The 24398-nt window shown below is 42.9% G+C and overlaps 1 protein-coding gene across 1 annotated transcript in view; it reads right to left on the reverse strand.

Annotated features, from left to right (window-relative positions):
* Positions 1–1551: 1551 nt before the first annotated feature.
* Mindy4b (MINDY family member 4B) overlaps positions 1552–24398 on the reverse strand; it is a 35703-nt gene continuing 12856 nt past the window's right edge. Inside the window, exons 6-12 of the mRNA XM_031376159.1 lie at positions 23731–23896; positions 23055–23120; positions 19568–19638; positions 17372–17444; positions 16618–16779; positions 3109–3289; positions 1552–1694 (exon numbers count right to left, since the gene is read on the reverse strand). Of these exons, the coding sequence (XP_031232019.1) occupies positions 1552–1694; positions 3109–3289; positions 16618–16779; positions 17372–17444; positions 19568–19638; positions 23055–23120; positions 23731–23896 (862 nt within the window). The remainder of the gene's footprint in view (positions 1695–3108; positions 3290–16617; positions 16780–17371; positions 17445–19567; positions 19639–23054; positions 23121–23730; positions 23897–24398) is intronic.

Raw genomic sequence — 24398 nt, forward strand, 5'->3', positions numbered from 1 at the left:
TTAATAGAATTTGGTCTCAGGAATAATTTAACATAAATTACAACGTATGAAACATGGCAAGCTAACATAGTTATAAACAAGGTAAAATTTCAAAGACTATGAAAATACCAAAGAATAAATAAAGGTAGGAGTGGGGACAGGGGACCTGGGCTATTGTCAACAAGCTGCTGTATGGAGCTGTGTGCTTCGTCAAGAGCTTCTGGGGCTTTCTCATCAGTTGCCCCACTCTTCTTCCTTCTACGGAGCCCTGAATTTGTGTAGCAAGTGAACCTGTGCTCAGTCGTTCAGGAGGGACCACAGTTGATCTTAGTGATGGACTCCTCAAGGACCAGGCCCCAGACAGCTCTTGTGCCAAAAGAATGTTTTTATTGCTTGAGACTAGGCAGTATCTGTGGGACTGAGGGCTACCTGACAGAGCGCTTTGTGATTTGCATCAACACACAAAGAGACAATGTAATACTCCTCAAGCAAACTGAAATTCATTTTAGACTAAAAATCTCGCCCCCCCCCCAAACTCAATGCAGCTAAGCCCAAAGGAGATCAGGGTTTGTAGGGTTTCACCTATCCGATCTATTTAAAATTCTTGGTGTTAGTGTCCATGAAAAAAAAAAAGGCATTTAATAAGTTAACATGGACCCTGAGTGCAGAGAAGTTGTTCTTCGGCGTCTGACCTTTGGTCTTCAAACCCCAAGCCCCGATTTAGTGAGTCAGCTGGTAGGCTGTGAGGGTGGGAAAATGTCCAGCTGCTCCCCGCCCCGTACATCCTCTAGAAAGAATGTGTCTCTAGTTTGTGTACCTCTTCAGAAAATGTGTGGGTATTTAGCATAAGAGAGAAAGATCACAATTCTTTAAAGGATGTTTACTTCTTTGAACACCGAGATGAGAAGAGACTGTATTTTTGTAGAATCTTATTTTATGCAGGAGTAGGACTGTCTCTGTTTATGTTATTATTATTTATATCCAGCTTAGGAGAAAGAATCAACTAGAACACCAGTAGGAAGAATGTTTCGTTCTGCCTGATGCTTTGACTGCTTGAGTAGTCTGAGCTCCTGCCAGAGCTCCTCGCCCCCGGGGCACCGCCCCCTCCCACTCTCCCAGTAGGAGGAAGCCCCTTTGCTACTTTATTGCAAAGAATCAGCTAATGTGGCTGTGTGAGGTGTGTCCTTGGAGAGGAACACTGCCTTGTACCAGGAAGGCTTGAGCTGTTGCCATGGCTAAAAGCTGATGATGCACTCTGATGGCTTCTCTCTTCAGTCTTAATGAAGCCTCGGAAAAAGAACAATTCAGAAAACATGAAGAGGAAAGGACAGTATTTTCTCTTCCGAATTAAATGAAGGAATCACTCACTACCAGACCCTGAGATAAAAACACGTTCTCTACAGCACTGATAATGACTGCAAAGGCCCAGCATAGAGAAAGAAAGAGAAACTGCTGCTGGTATTTTTCAGCGGGACTCAGGAAAGAGGAATGTAGGAATTAAATGCCTACCCGTGCGCTATAAATTCTTATCCCATTTGTTCTGACCCCTCAGATGCGTTTCTAGTTTTCTTTTTAGAAAAAAGGAATAGTTCCATTCCAGTTGATGGTAGCCTCTCTCCATTTGGTTCTGATTGCCATTTCCAATGAAGAAAAACGTCTTTCTGATCCATGTTTATCTTCATGGTCCGCCCCTTGCCAGTGGTGGGAGTGGGTATCTGAGGATAGAACAGTAGCATTGACATCCAGGTCCACTGGCCTCTTCCCAATGAAGCCAGCATGCCAGGAGAAGACACAAAGGGTGAGGTGCTGGTCCAGGGTTTTAGAACTGGCTAAGTGGGTGAATTCTTGCAGGCAGTGTATTAAAATACCCATACAAAATAAGTCTGTAGTAGCTATGTGTTAGGACAAGAATATTCATGTCATTTAATGTAATGTGATGCAACACAGATTTTTTTCACTGATATTACCAGCAAAACAGATGAAAGGAAGGCTCATCACTTGTTAACATGAGGTGTTTATTTTGAGGTAGAGTATAGTCATGGAATCTAGTTTTCAAGGCCTAGGTTTGTCTCGTATGAGCCAGGTAACATTTGAGAGAGTATTTAAAATACCATTGCTCCACTTCACTGATTCATTTATCAGCCAAATATAGCAACTATACAACTAAGAATAGATCCTAGAGTACCTGCTTCATATGGCTATTGGGAATTTAATGCTAGTGTTACATACACTCTCAACACAGTACTCAGAATAGAATGTGTGGGATGTTTGTAACCGGGGGAGGGAGGATGATGCTTAGCTCACAGGTAAAGTGAAATAAAAGTAGTAATAGATATTAAAGAACATGTGGCCAATGTCACACTAAATTAAATGAGCTAATATGCATTTCTAATAATTAAAGGAAAAAATAGGGGGGACCCCCCCAAGGTTAGGTACTAAATGCAGTCAGTTGTTGACAGAACCACACAACTGGAGCTAAAGTTGCTGATGGAAGTCATGTGTCCATGGTTAACATTTTGTCAACGGTGCCAGTATTTAGAGACCTTTTAAGGTTTCCTCGTTAGCTTAAGGAACTGGAATTGTAATCGAGACAAAAATGGTCTTCCTATCACCATGGATTTACTAGTGTCCATCCCAGTAGCTAGCTCACAGTTTTCCCTCAAAAATGCCTTTTGAATTAATTTGAACAAAAATCCATTCTCACTTGAGCTGCTTCTGTCACTGGATGATTGTCTTGTTTGCCTGGGTACAGAATTGGCCAGTGGAACTCTGTCTCCTTGCTTTTGCATGCCTTTCCTGGGGGCCTTGGGGGAGAATTTCTGGAAATTTGACTCTTTAACCTTTATTATTTTATCTTATCTAAAATGTACTTATTTTCCATGTTATTTCTAGTGCTAACACATGTGCACAAGTGCACACACACACACACACACACACAGACACACACCAGTGTCTCCATTTTAAAGTCACTCATGACAATGGATTTAGACCTAGGCAGGAGCTTCATTCCAAAAACTATGTCTAAGTAGTTCTTGCAGTGGTAGCATGAGTAACCACACAGCTGTTAAACAAGGACAGCTCTATCTCTGAGTTCACTAAAGCACACACTTGGGAGTCTTAAGTGCTCACCTATTGTAAGTTGTACAGGCTTTTTCTGTGAGGGCTGGCCACTGTAAAAGTGCAGATCAAAGACGCGCTCCATTTTCCAGTCTGATAAGAGCTGCCTATTTGTGCAGAAAAGGATGCTGTAATTTCCGTGGATGTTGCACAGCCAAATAGGAAATGTAGGAGTCTTCAGCATGCTGCCCACCTGGAAGGGGAAAGCAGAATGTAGATGAACATCTAGATCTTTCAGAGTAGTGAAAGAGGCTGATTCATTCTGTTTAAAAAGAAGTTCTGAGCTTTCTATTGCACATGTAGCTTGCAGGCCATTATATGTGGTATAATATTCAAAATTGAGGCTTCATGGAGAAGGAATTTATACTTACAAATGGTTTGAGGGTGGTAATGCCTCACTTTGCTCTGAATGGATTGTGCTTTTTAAAATGCAGTAGCTTTAGAGAGAAAGTGAAGATTCTCTAGCTTAGCTTTACAGAGCGATAGCGTACGCTGAAATATAAATATAGACGTAGAAGTAGAGAATGAAAATGCCAGCTCTGTGTCATTGGCTAGTGTAATTGTTCCCAGTATAATTCCCAAGGTCAGGAAATGCTTCACGCAGCAGATGTCAAGTTTCTGGTAACACGAATCATGTATACTAGAGAAAAAAAAAGCTAGGTAATATGGCAAACACACCTGTACACACATATACCTGTGAGCTAGTATGTAGATTATTGGTGAATACATACACACTGCAGAGTATTTTGGTTTCATATTACCATGGTGGGTTGGAATTGTGAAGAGTGCAAAATTCATCCAAATTAGATGAAAGGAAAAAAGGGTAAGCTTAATGCAGTGGTAGTGGGCGGAGCTGCGCTAGAATGGCCTGACATACAAGGTAATGGACTGGTCCTGTTCATATATGGGAGCCATCCTCTTTTTGGTTCCTTTCAGCTTTCTGATATGCAAATAAAGGACTGAGCATGGCAGTTCTTATTGGTCAATGCTTGGCACTGGCGTTTACAGGACAGCAACTCTGTTATGAGGGACATGGTTGATTTTGGTTGGTTACTTTAAGTGGTAAGATGGATCCTCTATAGGCTGATAGCAGTTCTGACAGAGTAACAGTTCAATAGACCATGACACTGACATATTGATGGCCTAGAAAGTTCCCAATTCTACAGTGTGAAGCCAAATGATTCTCCTAATGTCCCCAAATTGTTTGCTCCCATGTTTGTACTTGATAGAGCAGCAAGGCCAGTCTTGGGTGTTTGGGCTGAAGATCGTCTCTTAAGGCTGAATGGGTTTGTGTTATCACTGTTCTACCTACTGTAATTGTTCTGTCAGGGCACTGTGGGGAGAAGTCATGAAGGGGAGGTTGGCTGGTATACAGATAAATGCCTACTTGCCTCTTTGAATGGCCCTGTGGGTAATGGATTGTCTGGCATCCATGCTGAAACATCATTAGACAAACTTGACAATTCAGTTAAAAATTCAGGCACCAGATACAGAGATTTCAGAGAAGGGAGTGCCTAGGAAAACCATCCAAAGTATCTTCCCAAGACAGCCAGCCCTGGGAAACTCTCTCTCAGATTTTAATGACTTAGTTTTTAAGTCCTTTTCTTTTTTATCATGTCTCAAACCATTTCTGACTTTTTTTGTGTAGATACAGTATTTCTTTTCTAGAACCAGAGAGATGCTTCTTTGAGCAGCCATTACTGAATAAAGACCACGGCAGTTTAGGAGGACCATCGACCAACTCAGTCCTTTATGAGCTGAAAAACATTTGAAATGTAGTTGAGAGGACAATTGAAGCCAAAGATCAGAGACATAGGGATTATACGGAGCTACTATGTCTAGAGTTCTTGGCAAATAGGGTACCATGCAAGTGGCATTTGGGTGAAGGATGCCCAAGGCAGTTCCCCTTCTTTCACGGGTCTATAAGGAGGGGTGTTTTCTTAGGGCCAAATGTAGTAGTTAGGACCTGTTTCTAAGACTACCTAAGAGCTTTATCCATATTGAAGTCTGATTTAAAGACTGCTCTTCTAGAACCTGTAAGGCCTCATAAAAAGGTATAGCTATGATTCCAACAGAAATACAGATGTAGCAGTCAGTACCTGCCATTACCAGAAAGGAACATAGTTGCTATTTACAGGCAAGAATTCCCATATCTGAGGTTGATTTCTTGAGGTAGCTGGACAAATGTCACAGGAACTGAGAATAAGGATGTACTTGGGTAAAGAAGAGGGCATCCATTAAGTCTGGAACAAAACAAGGAAGTTTCTTGGGGGTTTGTCCTAAGAGAGTGTAAGATTTGAATCAACATGATATGGTGAAGACTTAGCCTCATTAATGGTTCAAAGGCCTTGTCCAAGTTGGGTAAGCATCATCAGGTCTTTGTCTATAGAGATGGATGTGTTTCCAGGGCCTACAGAGGCAGTACAGATTAGTGACCAAAGTTATATAACAAAGGACTGGGCTTCAGACATGAAGGGGTATTGGGAGAATCTTTCAGGGTTTTTGAGAACAACTCTTTCAGGGGTTTCAGACAGTATCTGGGTAGACTGGCATCCCAGACCTCTGAGGAAATATTTAGGAACTGACTAGATACTTGTGATACAACTATATTACTGTTTCTGAGAAACTTTCCATTCAAGATTATTGAGGTAACTTGGAGCACATGTAGGATCCAGAAAACTAGAAAGGGAAAGGAGGAGAGAAATGAAAGAGACCAGAGGCAGTATGAAGCTGAAAGGGGAATCATGGGGAGGCAGATTTAGGTGGGGAGAGAGATGATAGGGTAGGGTGCAGGAGGGGGTAGATGAGGAATGACTAAGGATGTTTGAAAAACTCCATATGGAAACCTATTTTATAATATAAATCCACATGTATGTATCCTATTGCAGTTACTCTTGGAAACCCACTAAAACTTGATGGTAAGAGCCCATTTCTTGAAGATACTACATACTTTGGTCATAGGATCATGGAAAAAACATCAAGCTAGACAAGAAAGCTTCCTCTCTGGTGGTTAGCTTTTATGGAATCGGGAAGAACTATCTAGGCTTCTGGTAGGGTGTAGGAGTCATTAACACTTCTACCTAGACTCGAACCTGTGCACTTCAGTAATGACCCACGTGGCAAGATATGACATGGATATAATAGTAGCAGGATTGTTATAGGATTAAGTAACTACTTTCTACTAGGACTTAAGGCCTGCCCCACAGGAGGAAACACATGCTTGGTACTTTAAAACTAGCCAAGAACATTTGGTTGGGAGCTAGAACACTCTGGATTCAAACAAATGCTATTACTTTGTTAAATGGACAAACTGTTGTCTAAATTCGTATCTCTATACTCACAGACAGATGTGCAGATCTCAGATAGCACCAGAGAAGTTTCTTTGTGCAGTGGACAGTGGTTCATGCAAATACTCACAACTTATCAAAGTGCAGAAAATAAGTGTCACTGGAATGCTCAGCCATAAATGGGACATCTGTATCACTCTCTGCCAGCAAAGGATCAGGGATTTTCTGGGAAGCAGAGCCAGAGGTCAGGGAGGGCTCCACTGAAACTGTGTCTCCAGTGACAGCACAGCTGTTTGAAAGAACGAATTCAAAGAAGTGGGCATTGCCTAGAAAAGATGAGCTAAAGATCACGTTAGTCAACGTTACAGCAGGGAGTGGCTCAGAAGCCCTTGCCCCTAACTGAGCAGCTATTGACAGTCGATGGCTTCTGGGGGAAGGACAGCCAATTTTCTTTCTGTGGCTTCTAGTAGGTTGACCTTCCTCCAGTGGAATCAATCAAAAATCTTTAAAAAGTTTCCAAAGACATAATTTTTGGATAGTAAAAGTAAGTATACCATTGCATATTTTACTGATGTCTAATCCTAATTGTGGAATAGGGAACTTCAGCGCCTCCCAGTTGCATACATAGTTTCTGCAGAGATGCACGGTGGTGCTCAAGAATCTGATTCCATCTGAGTCAGGCCTTTGGGTAGTAGCATATCCTGCTGCTGGTGACCATGCACCTTTGGTAGATTGGAATGTATTTTATAAATGATGTCCATCATTTTTTAAAGTCATGGAAACATGCTTTTTTTTTTTTCAAAAACAGTTTTCCATCATCAGGACTTTTAAATATTAAGAATGATTTTTTTTAACTTGGTGCCACATCAAGTCATAATCATAATACTCATAAGATGGAGGCAGGAGGATCACAAGTTCAAGGTCAGCCTGAGCTGCACAGTAAGTACTAGGCTAATCTGAGCTATAGAGCCAGACATTGCCTCAAAACAAGAAGGGGACAACAACAGCAAAGCATCCAAATCATCATCTTTGTTGTTTTTTTTCCAACTTAAAAAAAGATAAAAATGAGCTACTTGGGAAACTCCATGATTTCTGTGCAAAGCTGGAAAGAGCAAGTGGCCCCTGAGCTTGCTGTGTTCCTGGGATGGAAGAGGCTGACGTTGCCCATTCAGGCCTTTTCTTCAGCCCGGGATTGTACTGTTAGTTCAGGAACCATCTCTGTTCTATAGGAAAGCAAGCTTCGGAAGATCATTCTGTGTTATAAACCCAAGTATTACAGCCTAATAACATGCTGCTTTTCCCCTTAGTGGCTCTATGTAGACTCCTTCATTCTCTTTAAATTCTTCAGTTGTAAGTGAACCAGAGATACTTTTGTCTTCAAGTGTTTCGCTTTTAGTTGCCTAGAAAAACTGTACTATTGTCCTTAAAACAAAGCAAGGTTCATTTCAGTTAATAGTTTAGAAAGGACAGGCCTGTAGCACCCAGTCAGGACACACTCGTAGGAGGTACTCTTCTACCTGCACTAGAATTAGTGTCTCTGACCTAAGGGTAACCTCAGTGTGCTGGCTAGTTTTATGTCAACTTGACACAAGCTAAAGTCAGCTGAGAGGAGGGAAATAAGATCAGTCTGTAGACAAGCTTGTAGGGCATTTTCTTAATTAATGATCGATGTGGGAGGGCCCAGGCCATTGGGATAGGGCCATCCCTGGGCTGGTGGTCCTGGGTTCTGTAAGAAAGCAGGCTGAACAAGCCATGGGGAGCAAGCCAGTAAGCAGCATCCCTCCAGGGCCTCTGCATGGGCTCCTGCCTCCAGGTTCTTGCTCTGCTTGAGTTCCTGTCCTGAGTTCCTCTCGTGATGAACTCTGGTATGGAAGTGTAAGCCAAGTAAACCCATTCCTCCCCAAGTTACTTTGGTCAGGTGTTTTATCACAGGGTAGTAACTAATTAAGACATTGAGTATCTCACCTTCAAACCAGGGGCAAGTCTACACCAGCTACTATCCATGAGTTAAACTGAATACACTGTTTTCTAGGTCTTCTTACAATAGTTTTTGCTTGGACTAGGATTATATGTAATGAAAATATGATATACAGGTTTGGCTCATAATCTCAAATTTGCTATGCAACCCAGGCTGGCCTCAATTTTATGACCCCTGGACCCCTGACTTCTACATGCTGTTTGTTTCTTGTGTGCTGGCTAGTTTTATGTCAACTTGACACAAAGGGGCTGTTTCTCTTTGCATGTAGCTAGTGTAGACTTGTCCCTAGTTTGAAGGTGAAATGCTCAGTATCTTAGAGTTAGAGATTGTTAGCATGTATCATAATATTCAAGTGGAACATGTAATCATTAATCTTTGAAAATGGGATAAAGTAACTAGGAGATTAAGTACTGCTTGTGATAAAGTGTCATACCATTGGCATTCAAATAGATTTTATGATTGATTTAAAATCAATGAGAATCCCTGTAAATTCTTAATGGAGGGATAATATGCATATATAGGTATATGGATAAAATATATAGCTATAAAATACTTTTCATGGACCATTTATAAAATGGGAAAAATTCTACTGGCCCTTATGCATACACCTAGCCTGGTGCTGACACCCTAACCTGTCTTTATGCAGCAATTTAACTGTTGTCCTTCCTGAACTCAAAACTACTGCATCACTTCTGAACGGCACAGTGTTCAGATTTCACCCTGAGCAGGCATTGTTTCCCCCCTGGAGAGATTTCGGTGGAACCCTGCATGACTCTGGTGGCACTTTGGGTAACATGTCGGGAGATGAGCGTGAAGATTACCATTGAGAAAACAGCTGGTTTAAGGTAATGTAACTGGTCAGGCAGAAATGATGATCTTCTAAAGAGACATTTGTGACTCTCTATGTGACTATCAGACTAGTAAAACAATGAACCCTAAACAAACGGGATGTTACCCAAGAATCTCATGCTGGGAGAAAGAAAAGACCCCAGCCAAGAGAGAAATTGAACTCCTGGATAGAGATTTCAAGTACTTCTAACAACGTGTCCCTCTGACCACCTTTCCGGATGAGACTGGACCTAGGTGATGATGGGTGGATGGCTGGCAGGATGACCTGCTGCCCAAGAGTGCTGAGATGTGTATCCTTGGCCCACTATTTAAACTTTGATTTCACTTCAGGACCCAAAGATGGGCTTAGGGCAGTTGCTGGATCTCTCTGGCTCTCCTTCCAGTGTGACCACTGAATAAATCTCTTTTGTGTTTTCCATTGTTAATTTAGCTCTTTTAAGTGGATTATTGAGGACAGGTGGCCGAACCTGGCTTGAGGCAAAGGTGTGACCCTCAAGTTTGGAAACAGTAAATCCTGTAAAACCAAAACAAAGCACCTTCTGGTTGAGTCCTGTCAGCTTTCACTCCAACTCCCGTCCTCCCTTTTAGCACACCACATGGCCATTTGACTGGCATGTCCCAGTTCAAGCATTTTAATTGTTTTTAGATAGACATGGTTTACCATCTACCCCTCCCCCTTTGCAGGATTCTAAATATATTTTATTGGTGAGATTCCACCAATTCTGAACTTGTGCACGTTGCCATGGTAAAAAGGAAATTAAATTGTGATACAGTGGTACTATAAATAAAATACCTTTCTTCTTAGGTTCACGTATTGTGTAATAAGCTCAGTTGTTTCAGTATTACCCACAGCAACGGCAACCTCTGTAACATAAACCTTTTTTTAAGCCAATGTAAAATGGCAAGGACAGGAAAGATGGACACAGAGTCCATCTAGAGAGCAAATACTGAGTCAGTGTAGATTTTCTTTCCCGTGCCACTGGTACAACAGTGCTTAGAAAGCGCCTTTGCATAATGAGCTTAATATTGTAAGTCCCAGGGCCCCAGGTTAGTAATGAGAGTGGGGGAAAGGTGTAGGAAACGTTGTGCCTTCTTCATTGAGCCCTGGTGACATTTCTAGTGCTGATAATGGTGTGGCTTTCCTCTCTGCCACCTGGAACACACAGTTAATGTAACTTCTCTGGCAGAGTTTGCAGGTATGTTGTAAAGACAAATTGGATCATGCTTGCGGGGTGTAACCTTGGTGACTTAGTGGCAAAGTGTATCGAGTGCCGCTTCATTAGGTATTTTCAAAGTTGGGTTTCTTCTCATCAGCCTCTCCAAAGGGAAGATGTAAAGAGAGCAGAGGGTACCGCTGGGATGGAAGTAGGCACTGCCATGGCTGCTGTGGGAATGATTCTGGCGAGACCTAAACGACTTCATTCCCTTCTAAAAATCGGAGTTGATTTTTTCTTCCCACTGGCAGGTGTGACGATAACGTGCACCTCCTAAGGCTTTCCAGATGGTGTTAGACTCAAACTGCTTTATGTTCTCACTTAGGTATTGGAGCCTCACACTCAAACCTGTACCTTCAAATAGAAAAGTAACAGGGAGGCTTCAAAATAGTGCCTCGCCTCATGGGTAGCTGGCTGCTTCCTGCAGGAACTGTCAGTCTGGTAGGTTCTAGGGGGCTTGCCGTGTCATCTGATGAGAATACCATCTTTTCTTCCTTTTAAAGCTCACCCACTGAGCTGTGACATTGGGACAGAAAAATGTGTGGTTTTGCAATCTCTGCAGTTTTATCACAGAGTAAAAAAAGATTGACTTGGGGAAGACAAAGGCAGAGCTACGGAATGGGTTTACCTTAGTCACAGAACCCAGCTCTCGGGCAGCATGCACGTTGCCTTCTAAACTTAGAAACTGTTTTTTCTCTTAGGTTCTTTCCATCAATGTGTACACATACAATTCAAATCTATTGTACTCACCCTGAGTAGGACCTAGCAGGTGCCCCGAGAACACTACACAAAGCATCCATGGGTCTCACACAGTGTTCCCATGCCTTGGCGCCAAAAGGAAGGGCCCTGGCTGTGGAGCCTCTCCAAGTCAGCAGAATGAGTAACACTATTCTGAAACCTTCTCCTTTCCAAGCGAATGTCTGCTCTGCAAGGTGTTTCCATCCCAGGATAAGATGCTGTGAAACATTTGACTTCAGAGTCCACTGCGATCAGCACAATGGAACTTGTACAACACATCTCTAGGTCTCATTGAGCTTATCCCAATAAGGATGAAAAATGTGCGTACCTGAGAGACATAATCTGCCTTTCTAGGAGCCGAATGAGGGCAAATACTTCAGAAAACATCCAAACAAGTACTGTGATCCATATGAGCATAAGTTAATAACAGCTTTAGCTTTAAACTACTCAACTGTCATACATCAAAACCCTTATGCTAGGCAGTGATGGAGCATACCTCTAATCCTAGCACTCAGGAAGCAGAGGCAAGCGAATCTCTGTGAGTTCGAGTCCAACCTGGTCTACAAAGTGAGTTCCAGGATATCCAGAGCTATACAAGGAAACCCTGTCTCAAAAACAAAACAAAACAAAACAAAACCCAAACAAAACAATCCTTGCCACTGTCTAAAGGTTGGACCACCAACAGTGCATCCATAGCAAATACTGAGGGTTGTGTTAGATCAATTTGCATTTATAATTGATTTTTAAAGTGTTAATTACAGCATATAATTCCAAGAACAGTATTTTATATATTTATAATTTATTGGAACATGACTGACATGGTACAGCAGAGACTGTGAGCTTTGAGTCTAGCTAGAACAGGACTCAAAACCCTTCTCTTGACATGTAACTAGTCAAAACTTGGACAAGTTCCTCTACCTCCCTCTGGCCTTTCTGATCGATCTCTTAACGGAATGACCAAGCAACAAACTTGGATATAAGATTGTAGCTTTGAGTTGTTAGCGGAATAAGACATCATTGCTAGTATCCACTGCTGGTAGCGAGTCTGGCAAAATTAAGTGCTCTCTGCCCACAGCTGTCAGCACCTCAGTGAGTGAATTCTAACTGTTAACTGCCATCTGTCATGAGGAGTGAGAGATGCACATGTAAGTGTGAATGCAAAATTAAGTCAATGCTATATGAGCTGAGAGAATTTCTTTTGTCCTATGTATCAGGGTGATAAGGAAAGAATAAAAAGGAAAACTTCACATGAAACCCACTGTGTATGTGTGTATTTTATATACCTGCGTCTCAGAAGCTTAAGTAAGACAAATGTCTGCCTGTAGCTGCTCCATAATAGGTTAAAAAAAAAAAAAAAACACTGAACTCTGAGTGCATGACAGAAACATCATCATAAATGTCCTTGGGGTTTCTCAATCCATTAGTGTACAATTTCTGGCAATTTTCACTGAGGGCACATTCACAGACATGTCCCTGGGGAAAGAACTCTTGAGTCCAAGAAAGAAGGATGAAAAGCCACATTAGTCACTTTCCCAAGAGCTGGAAGCATTTTAGATTTGACTTCTATGTAGATTTTTAAAGTGACCCCAGGCAGTCTCTAGCCTCTGCTCTACTTCCAGTTGGCAAACAAGCCTTTGGATGATGCCTCTGTGGTCCCCGCCATTGTGGCCTCTTCCCAGCAGGACAAGCAAGCCTTTGGATGATGCCCCCGTGGTCCCTGCCATCGTGGCCTCTTCCCAGCAGGAAAACTCCCATTTTCCCACATGTGCTGTGTGTGGGCTCTCAACTGCCTTTCAGTTCCTTGCAAACATCCTCTTCCCATTAGAGGATATTTTAGGTTCTGCAGGTAATTTTCTTTAGAGCTTGGTTTAGTGCCGGATCCCTGTGAATCCTTGACTCTGACTCTGACATGCTCCTCCCCTTCATGGTGGCATTTCTCTGATGTGGTCCCTTTTCTTCAGAGCAGCTTAGCAGCTGCTTTGCAAACACCTGTTCAATTTTTAGCCCCAGATAAAACCTGCAGTTTGTTCCCAAAGCGTCGCAAATGTCACAAGGGAACAAAAGGGCAGTCCACCTCTTCAGCACCGATCAGCCGGGCTATGCCACTTCTTGCAGGTTCCTTTGAAATACCTGGTTTCTCAGTTCCTCACAGTGCAGATTTAACCACAGAGCCAAGGGAGTTTATTTAATTTCATCCTCCCTTTAGGATACTAATTTTTCATCTAGGGACAGTTCTGTCCTCACGACCCAAGAGGGACATTTGGAAATGTCTGCAAACGTTTCGGATTGTCTTGCTGGTGGTAGGGCAGCTTGCATCTCGGGGGGTGCTGCCCAAGAGCTTGCAGCGTGCAGCATAGCCCGACGACTATTGATTGGCAAGTATTCACGGTGTCCCAAACTGAGAAGTCTTTCTTGGGACAGAGGTTTCTGGCCCTTGCTGACCGTTAGGATCACCTGCAAATTTTAAGGTCAAGCATCTAGTGTTCCACAGATTATTATAAGATTATTTGGGAGTCAAAATGGCCTTTCATTTTTAGGGTTCCATGCAAAATGAAAAGGCAGTGAGTCTTCTTAAAAACTTTAACAAGAGTGCACCACACTACCCACGTGCAGCTGGGCAGTGGTGGCACATGCCTTTAATCTCAGCAGAGGCAGGCAGATTTCTGGGTTCGAGGCCAGCTGGTCTACAGAGTGAATTCCAGGACAGCCAGGGCTACACAGAGAAACCCTGTCTCGAAAAACCAAAAGAACCCCCCCAAAACCTAATGCACGGCTCTGTTTGACAATATGATGCTTCACTTATGCAACTGGTGATGTTTGGGGATGGCCTAGGCATGGAGAGTTCCCAGAGCTTTCTGAGTGGGTTTAGTATGCAGCCAGGTTGATGTCATTGCTAACCAGCATTTATCATTTGTGTTATTATACAACAGCGATTCTCATGACGCCTTGGGGGGGATGGTCAAATGACCCTTTCACAGGATGCATTTAAGAGCAGTGGAAAACATAGATATCTACATTATGATTCACAGCAGTAGCAAAATTATAGCTACAAAGTCGCAACCACCACAATAAAAAAAAGTGTACGGTTGGGAGTTGCCACAACGTCAGGAATTGTATTAAAGGCTGGTAGTATTAGGAACGTTGAGACCCACTGTTCTAGAGTAATCAGCATGTGCCACGTGTGCTCTGTGTGGTCCACAGAGGGCTCATTTCTATATCTGGACCCAGATCCTTCCAACTTAAGTGCTGCTGCGTGACCCTAGCTGAGTGATGCGTTAGAACACCACTCCTTGTCATCGGCCACAAGGCTTGTATGGACAGAGAGCAGTTCAGCTTTCCAGGGGGAATTAAGGTTCATGATTCTGTTTGCTTCATACTGATCCTATTGCTCAGGTCTGGAGAGGCTCAGCAGTCATTAGTTCAGGTTAAGTGACTGGGCAGGTCTTGCCTCTGCCGAGGTCTCCAATGTCTGCGGATTTCCCGATTATTATTATTTTTTTTATCACTGTAGGATACCTTGGCTTTGTAGCAAGTCTTCCAAACATGGGAGGGGTGGCCCACTGCTGGACTGTGACATGGAGGTCAGTGGCCTGAGAAGAAACTTTTAAAATGAACATTTATTTATTTAACTGTGTACAAGGGGAAAGCAATTGCTTGGTTTATATCACCACTCTGATAAAGGTTAAAAACAATCTTAAAATAGGGTTGATTTAAGGAAAGGCATCGATAGTAGTACAGATGATGTAAAGGGCTTGGTATGGCTTATAAACCACTCTACAATATTGTGTGAGAACTTCGCAATAATAGATAAGGTGCTAAAATTATTGTCACTTTTATGTCCCACACCTTGGGACATGATATAGTTTATTTTTCCAGTTCACATCGCTGAGTTCTGAGAGGTACAGAATATTAGACCGTAGGCACATAGTGACTTATGTATGGCTACCAGAAAAGCAAGATACGTAAAAACAACCCTTACCCATGCCTGAGTTTTATTTTGACACGTAGTAAGTCCAAAGGAACCCTCCAAATTTCTAGAAAATGTGATTAGGGACTTGAGGTTCACAACCCATCTGTTCTCCTCTAGGATGTACCAAAGTTTAGCCTTTACTATTCATGGAGTGGGGTTCTTCACAGCCATGGAGTTCACTAACGGCCAGATTCTCATTAGCATATAAAGATAAATGCAGAAAAGATTCTAGGAGAGTAACATTGGATTCCACATGGGGAAGGAAAAGAGAAGGAAGCATTTCTGAAAAGACAGACCACTGGATAATGTGGCTGGGCGAATTTCTCTTAGTTTATTTGGTATTACTCACATCATATCTGAAGGACCTGGATTATACACTTTAGGAAAAATGAGAAAACTTTCACAACACGTTTGTGTGTAAAAGTTAGCAGCCTGCCATGGCCTGATGCTATTTTCTTGAGGTCATCCAGACACATGGAGGAGATGCTGGGTTTGTGAATAACATGCACAGTATCTAGACACAGGCAGAGAGGTAGGCAAGGCTATAGATTTGAACACACTTTGTGAGAAATTCTGTGCACATGAAGGGTATCTAGCAGGAATAGGAGAACTGACACACAGGATAGGGCCCTGGAAAGAACTGACACACAGGATAGGGCCCTGGAAAGAACTGACACACAGGATAGGGCCCTCGAAGGGCCCTTGCTTGCCACCAGGGTTAGGAGGGACAGGCAAAGGAACCTCCATCTGAAGGAACTGCCTTTGAGGAGGTGTCAAGGTTATTCCAGAGAAGTGCGGCTTTCTGCTGAATTGGCCTTGTCTCTCCTGCGTGCCAGGATAAAAACCTCTAAGAAACTTTGGTTCATGGTTTGGGGAAGCTGTGTGCCTCTTCACTTTCTGGTCCTTATTCTCTGCTTCTACATTGATTGCTTTCTGTTTATCAGAAGTTGTTTATCTCCTGAGCTGAAAATCTTTGTGACAGATATACCATAAATGGGGCTCCCGGTCTACATCTTTTAAAAGTGTTCAGAAACAGGAAACATATGTACACTCATCTCAGGGTTGGGGGTATAGGTTCTAGCTGGCAATATTTCAGAGAAGGAAGTCGTGGCTGCCTGGTGATGAAAGGAACCTTCCATCTATCTGTGTATTTCAAATATTGTTTTTCAGTAAATATTTTCACACGTGGTTTTCACTTTATATATACTTTGTAGGCATTAAAATATATAAAATACAGTATGAAGAACACAGACTTGGATGTTTCCATTTAGTCTGTCTGAGTATGTCTGTGTGTATATGTGTGTGAGAGAGACAGAGTCAGAGACAGAGACAGACATAGAGAGAGACAGAGACAGAGATGGAAGGGAGGTGTACCAATGGCACCCAAAGGGGGAGAAGGCTCAGGATTTAATCTATATAGAAACCTTTAAAAATGGCCAAGTCCTTGCTTTCTGGTTAGAGAGTTAAGAGTCAAGACACACTAACCTGTGAGAGTCGGTCACCCTCAGAAGTGTCCTTACTCCACTGCAAGTAGCCAATGTCGCTGCGGGTCAAGACTCCATGTAACGTTTCCTCAGACCTTCCTTCCTCATAGCCATTGAAGACGTTTGGACTTGCTCTCCCAGTCAAAATCAAGTTTAGAACTGCCTAGATTGGATATTTCATTAATATTTATATTAGGTAGCAGTGGAATGAAGACTTTTTTCTTTTAAAAAATTACAGAAATGGCAGGGAATGTGGCTCAGTGGTAGAGTATTTGCCTATCAGGCCTCTTGATTCAACCCTCAGCACAAAAAGGCAATAACAGCATCTTAAATGCTTGTTTTGTTTTGTTTTACTGGTAAAGAATACAGCTATACCAACAGAGCTCTGGAAAAGCATATGTGTGCTATGAATTTTGTAGAAGGAAGTCTCCTTGGCTCTTCTTCTTTTATATTTGTTTGAATAGAGGTTTTCATTGTTGTAAGTTAGGAAGCATAGAGCTAAAATGTTTTATGGGATCTGTACTGCCAGATATTAGGGAGTCGTGGCAAGATATCTTCTGTTTCTGAGATCTCAGGCTTTCGGGGTTATTCTAGGAAGCGCAGAGGAAACCAGAAGACGGTAGGGTCTGGTAATAATACTTTATCTTTCAAAGACAGCATGATCAGGTTTTGTTCAAGGAGTAAGTGGGTTTCCTTAGAAAACACGCCTGATTCAGAAGCCACAAAAGGAAGAAATGCACAGTCTTCCTACCTACCTGCCTGCACAGGACGCCTCCAGCTTGAGATTGCAAGAGATGAGTGGTTGTGGTATCCAGGTCCTTCTGAAGCCTGCAGAATGAGGGAGCTGTCAGCATCTGGCCAGCAACAATGACCTTAGTCATTAGGGAATGTATCAGTAACAAGCTCATTGCACATGCCCTTCATGCTTCTACATCTTGTAGGACTGGGGCCCTATGCAGGAATGATGGGGAAGCTAAGCTTTGGGTGGTAAGGTAAGGGATACGTAGTAAGGAAAGGGGATGAAGACACAGGCAGGCCATACAGCACAGTCCCTGTGTATTCTCTGGATGGATGCTGGACTCAGTAGTAAGGTGGCTAGCTTATCCTCTGACAGATATTTGGCTGACAGTGGTGACACATCACATGACCACACCACCAGAGAGTATTGGCTTAAAGCAGGCCTGAACGAACTTATCAAGTATACACCAGAGTGGCTGCAACTTCATTTCTTGGCTTAAAGAGTAAAGACTAGAGGCTCCAACCCTTGACCATGTAAGGTGGCCTGTGACTCCTGTTGCCAACTGTGAAGTGTGCTGAGATGGAAACAGCCTGTGTTCCTGAGTTGAATTATTCATGAGACTGGAGGGCATGCCTCCTACGTGACACCTAAAGAGTTGGTGATATCATGCAACTGAGGGGAGTGGTCTTCAAAATACAGCATACAAGAAAGTGTTATAGATCTGAGCATTTGCAGTTTAATATATCTCATCATGGCGGCACAGTGTGTTCTATAATTCTACCTATGTGGGAGGCGGAGGCAGGAGAATAGCAAAGGTGAGGTCAACGTGGACAATTTAGCAAGAACATTTCTCAAAAAATGAAAATGAGACATTTTTTGAAGGTCTGGGTGTTGTAGCTCAGTAGTAGCGATTGCCTGGTGTTTGTGAGGCCCTGTGGTCTAACCTTAGAATGCGTGAGTGTATATATACCACAACACACACACACACAAACAAATACACAAACACACAAATACAGAGTTTATGGTGACGTATTTATTTAAATACGTGGTTTTGGTTGTTATAACTAGAGTTGAACCTTAGGCCTTATACATGTCAGTCAAAAATATCCCTAGTCTTATTTTGAAAAAGCCATAACACACACACATGGAACTCAGAAGACAATTTGTGGGGAATCTGTTCTCTCTCACACTCGGGGTTCTGTGGCTCACATTCAGGTCTGAAGGCTTGGGGACAAGTGCCTTTTGCCTGCTGACACCTCTTGCCAGCTGGATAGCCCCCACTTCACTCCTTAGTTTCAATTAAAAGCATACTAAGTAGCCCAGTCTGACCTTAAACTCACCTGTAACCCAGGCAGACCTTGAACTTGTCATCCCCCTGACTCAGTCTCCTGAATAGCCGGGTTTACAGGCCTGTGTAGCCCTGACAACTACATCTTTATCATAGCAAGTGACTTAAAGAATTTGAATACTAGTGTTTAGAAACAGGTCTACACTTAAATACAGGTTGATTTAAATAACCAAATAACAGCATAGCCCATACAAATGTGAATGTCGTAGAAGACAAATTTTCATAACACTGTTTCAGGTCTTGTATTCTTCTCTTCTAGGGGCTTCTATCCATTGTCTGATTCTCAAAATTTTGTATTTCTTTCAGAGTCCAGAAAAAAGCCTACCTGTTCTATGGAACTTCCTGTGCTTACTATAGGATCTTTCCTTCTCAGTCTACCAAGACTCATTATCTTTATACCACTTTGAGAGATCAGATGCTGCCTGGGTTTTATCCAGTATTTTGGGGCATATCTGTTATATTTCCCAGAGAGGAACCCCCAGAAGATTGGTGCTTCACCTTCTCTTCCTCATACTTTTTTTTTCTTTCTTTTTGGTTTTTTGAGACAGGGTTTCTCTGTATAGCCCTGGCTGTCCTGGAGCTCACTTTGTAGACCAGGCAGGCCTCGAACTCAGAAATCTGCCTGACTCTGCCTCCCAAGTGCCAGGATCAAAGATGTGCACCACCACTGCCCGGCTTCTTCATACTTTTCCAAGTGCCGATAATAAAACTCTGCATAGCATGAACAGTAATTAGACATCAACTAAAGAAAAAGACATGTTGATGGAAGAATTAGTGGAGGATAAAATATGGGATAAGGACATTTTCCCACCCAAGAAACCACATCCTGTAGGCAATGCCTGCATAGATGTTTGTAGCATTTACCTCTCAAATGTTCTGGAGAGGACCAAGCTGTAGAGGAAGAGGATGACACCATGGCTTCCTTCTCCTTTGAACTATGGAGGAAAAGGGAGAGAGGCAGGGGAGGGAGAGGGAGGGAGAGGGAGAGAGGGAGAGAAAGAGAGAGAGAGAGATCTTTGCTTAAAAGCACTGCAGACTGGTGAGATGGCTCAGTGGGGAAGAACACCGACTGCTCTTTGGAAGGTCATGAGTTCAAATCCCAGCAACCACATGGTGGCTCACAACCACCCGTAATGAGATCTGATACTCTCTTCTGATGTGTCCGAAGACAGCTACAATGTACTTACATATAATAAATAAATAAATCTTTTTTAAAAAAAAAAAAGCACTGCAGACAGATGGTATATGTGTTGGTGTGATTTCAGGGTCTTAGGTCTCAGAAAAGCCCTTCTCCTTCCTAGTTCCTTAAAGCGCAGAGGTTCCCTTCTTCTCTCAGTCATTGTCTTCTCTTTCAGTCTCTTTCTTCTTCCTCACTGGAAGACTATGAATGGGCCAGCATTCTCTGTCCTCATCATAGCTTGTCTTTCTTCTACTAGTATTTATTGATTCCCTTCTATCATAGCTAAGATGCATAGCCTGTTCCCTAGAAAGACCCTTGGTCTACCCTGAGCTGTTGGCCCTGCCCCTGCCTTTGGTGGGTATGTCTTCTCTACTTACCCCACTGAACTCAGAAGGGGCAGGAGACTGGTGGAAGCAGCTCTGATTGTAAGTGAACAGTTTGATTCATTAGCTTCTTTAGTTTTAGTTTTATCTTCAACTTTCAGCAAATATTAAAATTTTTTACCCCTGGGATTTGTTGCAAAGGTTAAATGCAAAGGTTAGTAGATGGTACACATCTTTATTTTTGGAGCATTTGGGATCCATAGAAACTGTTCCTCATTAAAGCTGTTCTGTTTAGAACTTTCAAAGGTAATTTGTGACCCCCTGGATCATATCCCAACTGATCAAATCTAAGCCTCTCAGAGGCTAGCCTTATCTTAGCTTTCTGTCAGTATTCTCCTCACTGCAAAGTAGTCCTTTTGTTGGCTAAAGCCTCATTTGAAGGTATGGCAACAGAAAGACTTTTATCAAGACACACTTATTTTTCTTCATGGATGACTATGTCTACATGTCTGTCTATAACCTGGTAGAGCACAGAACCCTCAGACTGGAGAACAGGTTTCAGTGGCATAGGAGGTAGACAGGAATACAAGAAAGTATTCTTCAGAGTGTAAGGGAAATGGGCAGGGTGGGGATTGAGGCTAACTGGAAAGCTGTTGTGTGTTAGTTACTTAATTGCTGCTATAACTGGGTTGCTGGCTGAAAACAACACTGAGTTATTATCCATAGCTTCAAGCCCAGTATGGGTTTTAATGGACACAGCTGATCTGACTACTAATCTAGGTTCTAATGGAGATTGGCTTTTTCCAACTTTAAATCTGTCCTCATGTCTTTTCTCTGTCCTTACCCCTCCCTACCTCTCCTAACTCTTCCTCTTCATTTGTATTGGTTAATTAGGTTAACTTAACTGACTATGGTTAATTAGGTCCACCAGTACAATCAATCCAGAGTTATCCCCCCACCTCAGGATCCAAAGTCCCATGGGCATCTCCTTTTTTGTATCAGAACTGACTCTCCTTCATCCCGACATATTTTACCCCTTGGGATTAGCAGCCTGTCAGTTAACTGAAGATGTAAAAGAATGTAAGCTCAGTGCCACCATCTTTTCTGGGACAAATTCAGATTCCACAATGCTGACAAGAAATTTCCTGATTATTTTTTGGCTTGTGCAGATTCAGATGTGAAGAGCTATAACACTGTGCTGGCTTGTGCTCGGCTCATGTGAGATAGTGTATTGATTTCCCAGGGTTGCTGTCACACTATATCAGAAAATTGAACATCCTAAAATAGTAGGAATCCATATGCTCATAGTTCTGGAAAGTGGAAGTTTGAAATCAAGGTTCAGAGTAGGGCAGTGCTTTCTATGAAGGCCTTAGAAAAGGGCCTTCCCTAAATCTTCATACGTTGCTTCCTGACATCATTGGCATTTGTTGGCTTGCAGGTCCATTACTGAGACCTCTCTCTGCCTTAGCTATCTCTCATGGAACTTTATCCCATGAAGCAGTTTGCAAGTCTTCCCTCTTACCAAATACCAGCCATTGGGTTCTAGCTCACTCTGATCCAGTCTGACGTTTTCGGAACTTGAATGCATCTTTAGAGACCCAGTTTCAAATACGGTCATACTCTTAGAAGCTTTAACCTGTATGTTTTCGCAGTGGAGGGGAAGTGCCCAGGATCTTAACATTTCATTTGGTGGGAGTGGGGTGAGCAGTTCAACTGACAACTGTGGTCCTCCTGCCCACAAGGAGCCCCCAAATCTCTACGTTGAAATCTCTGTCTAAATAAAATGGAACACAGGACAGACGTAATTGACAGTAAGTAGGATTTGGTTAAGATCTGTTGATTACAACGTGCAGCCTTACCTGAGGAGATGCTCCCAGTCCCTCAAGAAAGGCTGCCTCTTCCTCCTTAGTGGGTTGCAGTGATGGTCAGCCTGAGTCGGCTTGACTCCGAGGGTGGCTTGCATGCCTAGCTACCAGCAATGTACAGTCTTCATGGGCTTCAGCATTTTCTATTCAGGCCTGCCCAGTTCTTAGTCTTTGACTGAGAAACATGTTTGCAGCCTCAGCTTAGATCCTCTGACCATACCCCTGTCTATGTTGGTTTAACCAGGGTCATAGGAGTGTGTGTGTTAAGTTCCCATGCCTAAGTTCTCCGCCTCTGTCGCCTTTGCAATGAGTTTTATATATTACACTTCTGCCCATATCCCCTGCAGCTTACCGCTTCCTGGTTACCCTGCTAATTATCCCTTACTTAAGCTGTGGGTTTCTAATTCTTCAGAAGATCCTGGTTCATTTTCCTTTCCTCTGCAGAAAGAAGAATCAAAAAACCAAGAACCTCCCTCTACTCCTCTACCACTATCATCCACTGCTTTGTTCCCTGGCTTCCCAGGGCAGAGAAAAAGCATACGCTGTGGAAGATGCTGTTAGACAGGGTGAAGGGAGGCAAGCTTTGCAAGGCCCTAAGTCAGTGTGACCCGTCTGCCTGGCAGACAGCTTAGTTTCCCTCGGTTTCTGTTTGTTATTCATAAGATGAGGTAAGCCAGCTTTAACATTTTTCTTCCCTCCAAAGAAATCCTGGTATAAGGCCTGAAAGATGCTATTCTCTGGGATTGATTAGCTGAAGAAAAGGAGGTGTTCATGAATGGCATCTGTGTGATCTGGCCTCTTTCTAGGCTCTGAGGAGGGAGAGGCAGGCTCCTCTGTCTCTTATTCCGCCCTTCCTCAGCCTTCAAAAAATGACCTGGTTTTCTTAACAAGAGCCATTAGAAAATATGCTTTATAAAAGAATGAAGATCTCTCCGTAAGATCAGTTCCACATAAAGGAATTACCTCAACATTTAGACACTTACACATTGTAAATGATCATAGATGAATTTCTCAGTGGCTTCTTTCTCTGAGAATTCACACAGCTGGAGCTATAGATGGGGAATTGAAGATAAAAATGCAAAGGAAGATGAAAGTCACCTCGAAGAGAGATCATTTCACAGTTATTACCTAGAGGGAGGCTTTGTTTCATTACAAAATCACATCACTAAAGACTCACAGCCAGCACAAGGCCACAGAAAGTACACACGGTAAAGCCGGACGGTGACAGCATCCCTATTACAGCCCCCCATTTTAAGTCACTGTGATATCTCAAATAACAAAACCATACGCAGATTTCCCCCTGGTGGAATTTAGCTATCTTTATGATCAGAGATAGAGAAATACAGTTAATGATGATCTGAGATGTGGATTTTTTTTTTCTTTTTTTGGTGGAGCCTATCAAACCCAAGGCTTAGCAGCACAGGATACACTGAAGCCCACCAGCCTAAACGCAGTATATTCTTGCTTAAAGGGGACTTTAGGAGAAATTCGCCATTTTCTCTGCTCCAATCCCTTACAGCCCTTGGTGCTTGCATCCTCTGAAGAAGGTACCTCTGGCTAATTCGGGTCATCACTGGGAGCTGGGCTTCCACGACCATGAGCAAGCACACTCAAGCTTCACTGGTTCTTCAGACAACACAATGGCTGGAGCTCACTTACCCTCTCAATGAAACTGTCGCTAGAGTAGTCAAGAGTCGAAGCGCTGTGGATGTCTTCGGTGACGAAACAGATGATGGCTTTCTGAGCTGCTCCTGCAGTCCATAGGATGCCAGCCAGCACCGCAGCTAGGGCTCGCTCTTGCTCACGCTGGCTCAGGTTACATAAGCTGTAATACAGGCGGTGAGGGAATGAGGCACTGATGTATGGCATCTCTGTTGTGTGGGCAATAGCCTTCTGGTCTCCCTTTCGGCTTGCTATGTGAGGGAGCAGGGCAGTCTGATCTTTCTGCTTGGACTACAGTCATCACAGCAGCCTATTATTTCACTGAGCAACGCCAGCCTATCTTGTCCTATGCATAACCTTCTCCTCTGTCTCTGAACTCCAAAATGGGTCACCCTGAACTTGTTGCCAAACAACACAGTCATTTTTTTTTTCAAGTACAATCTGAAATATTCCCTGCAGTTTGGTCTCGCAGATGTTCATTTTGCAAAACCTCTTCTCAGAGAGAGAACTCCAAGTGCCCCCAGTGCACGTTTCACTCCCTCAGGCACACATGCCTTCAGTTTTTGCAACCTCCCTTTCTACCTGGTCATGTCTTAAAGAGGATTACGTCATGTAATCCACAGACTTGCTCTGTGGCAATACAAGGTTTGTTCCCATTTTAGAGG

The sequence above is a fragment of the Mastomys coucha genome, unplaced genomic scaffold (assembly GCF_008632895.1).
Source record: "Mastomys coucha isolate ucsf_1 unplaced genomic scaffold, UCSF_Mcou_1 pScaffold16, whole genome shotgun sequence".
Lineage (NCBI taxonomy): Eukaryota > Metazoa > Chordata > Mammalia > Rodentia > Muridae > Mastomys > Mastomys coucha.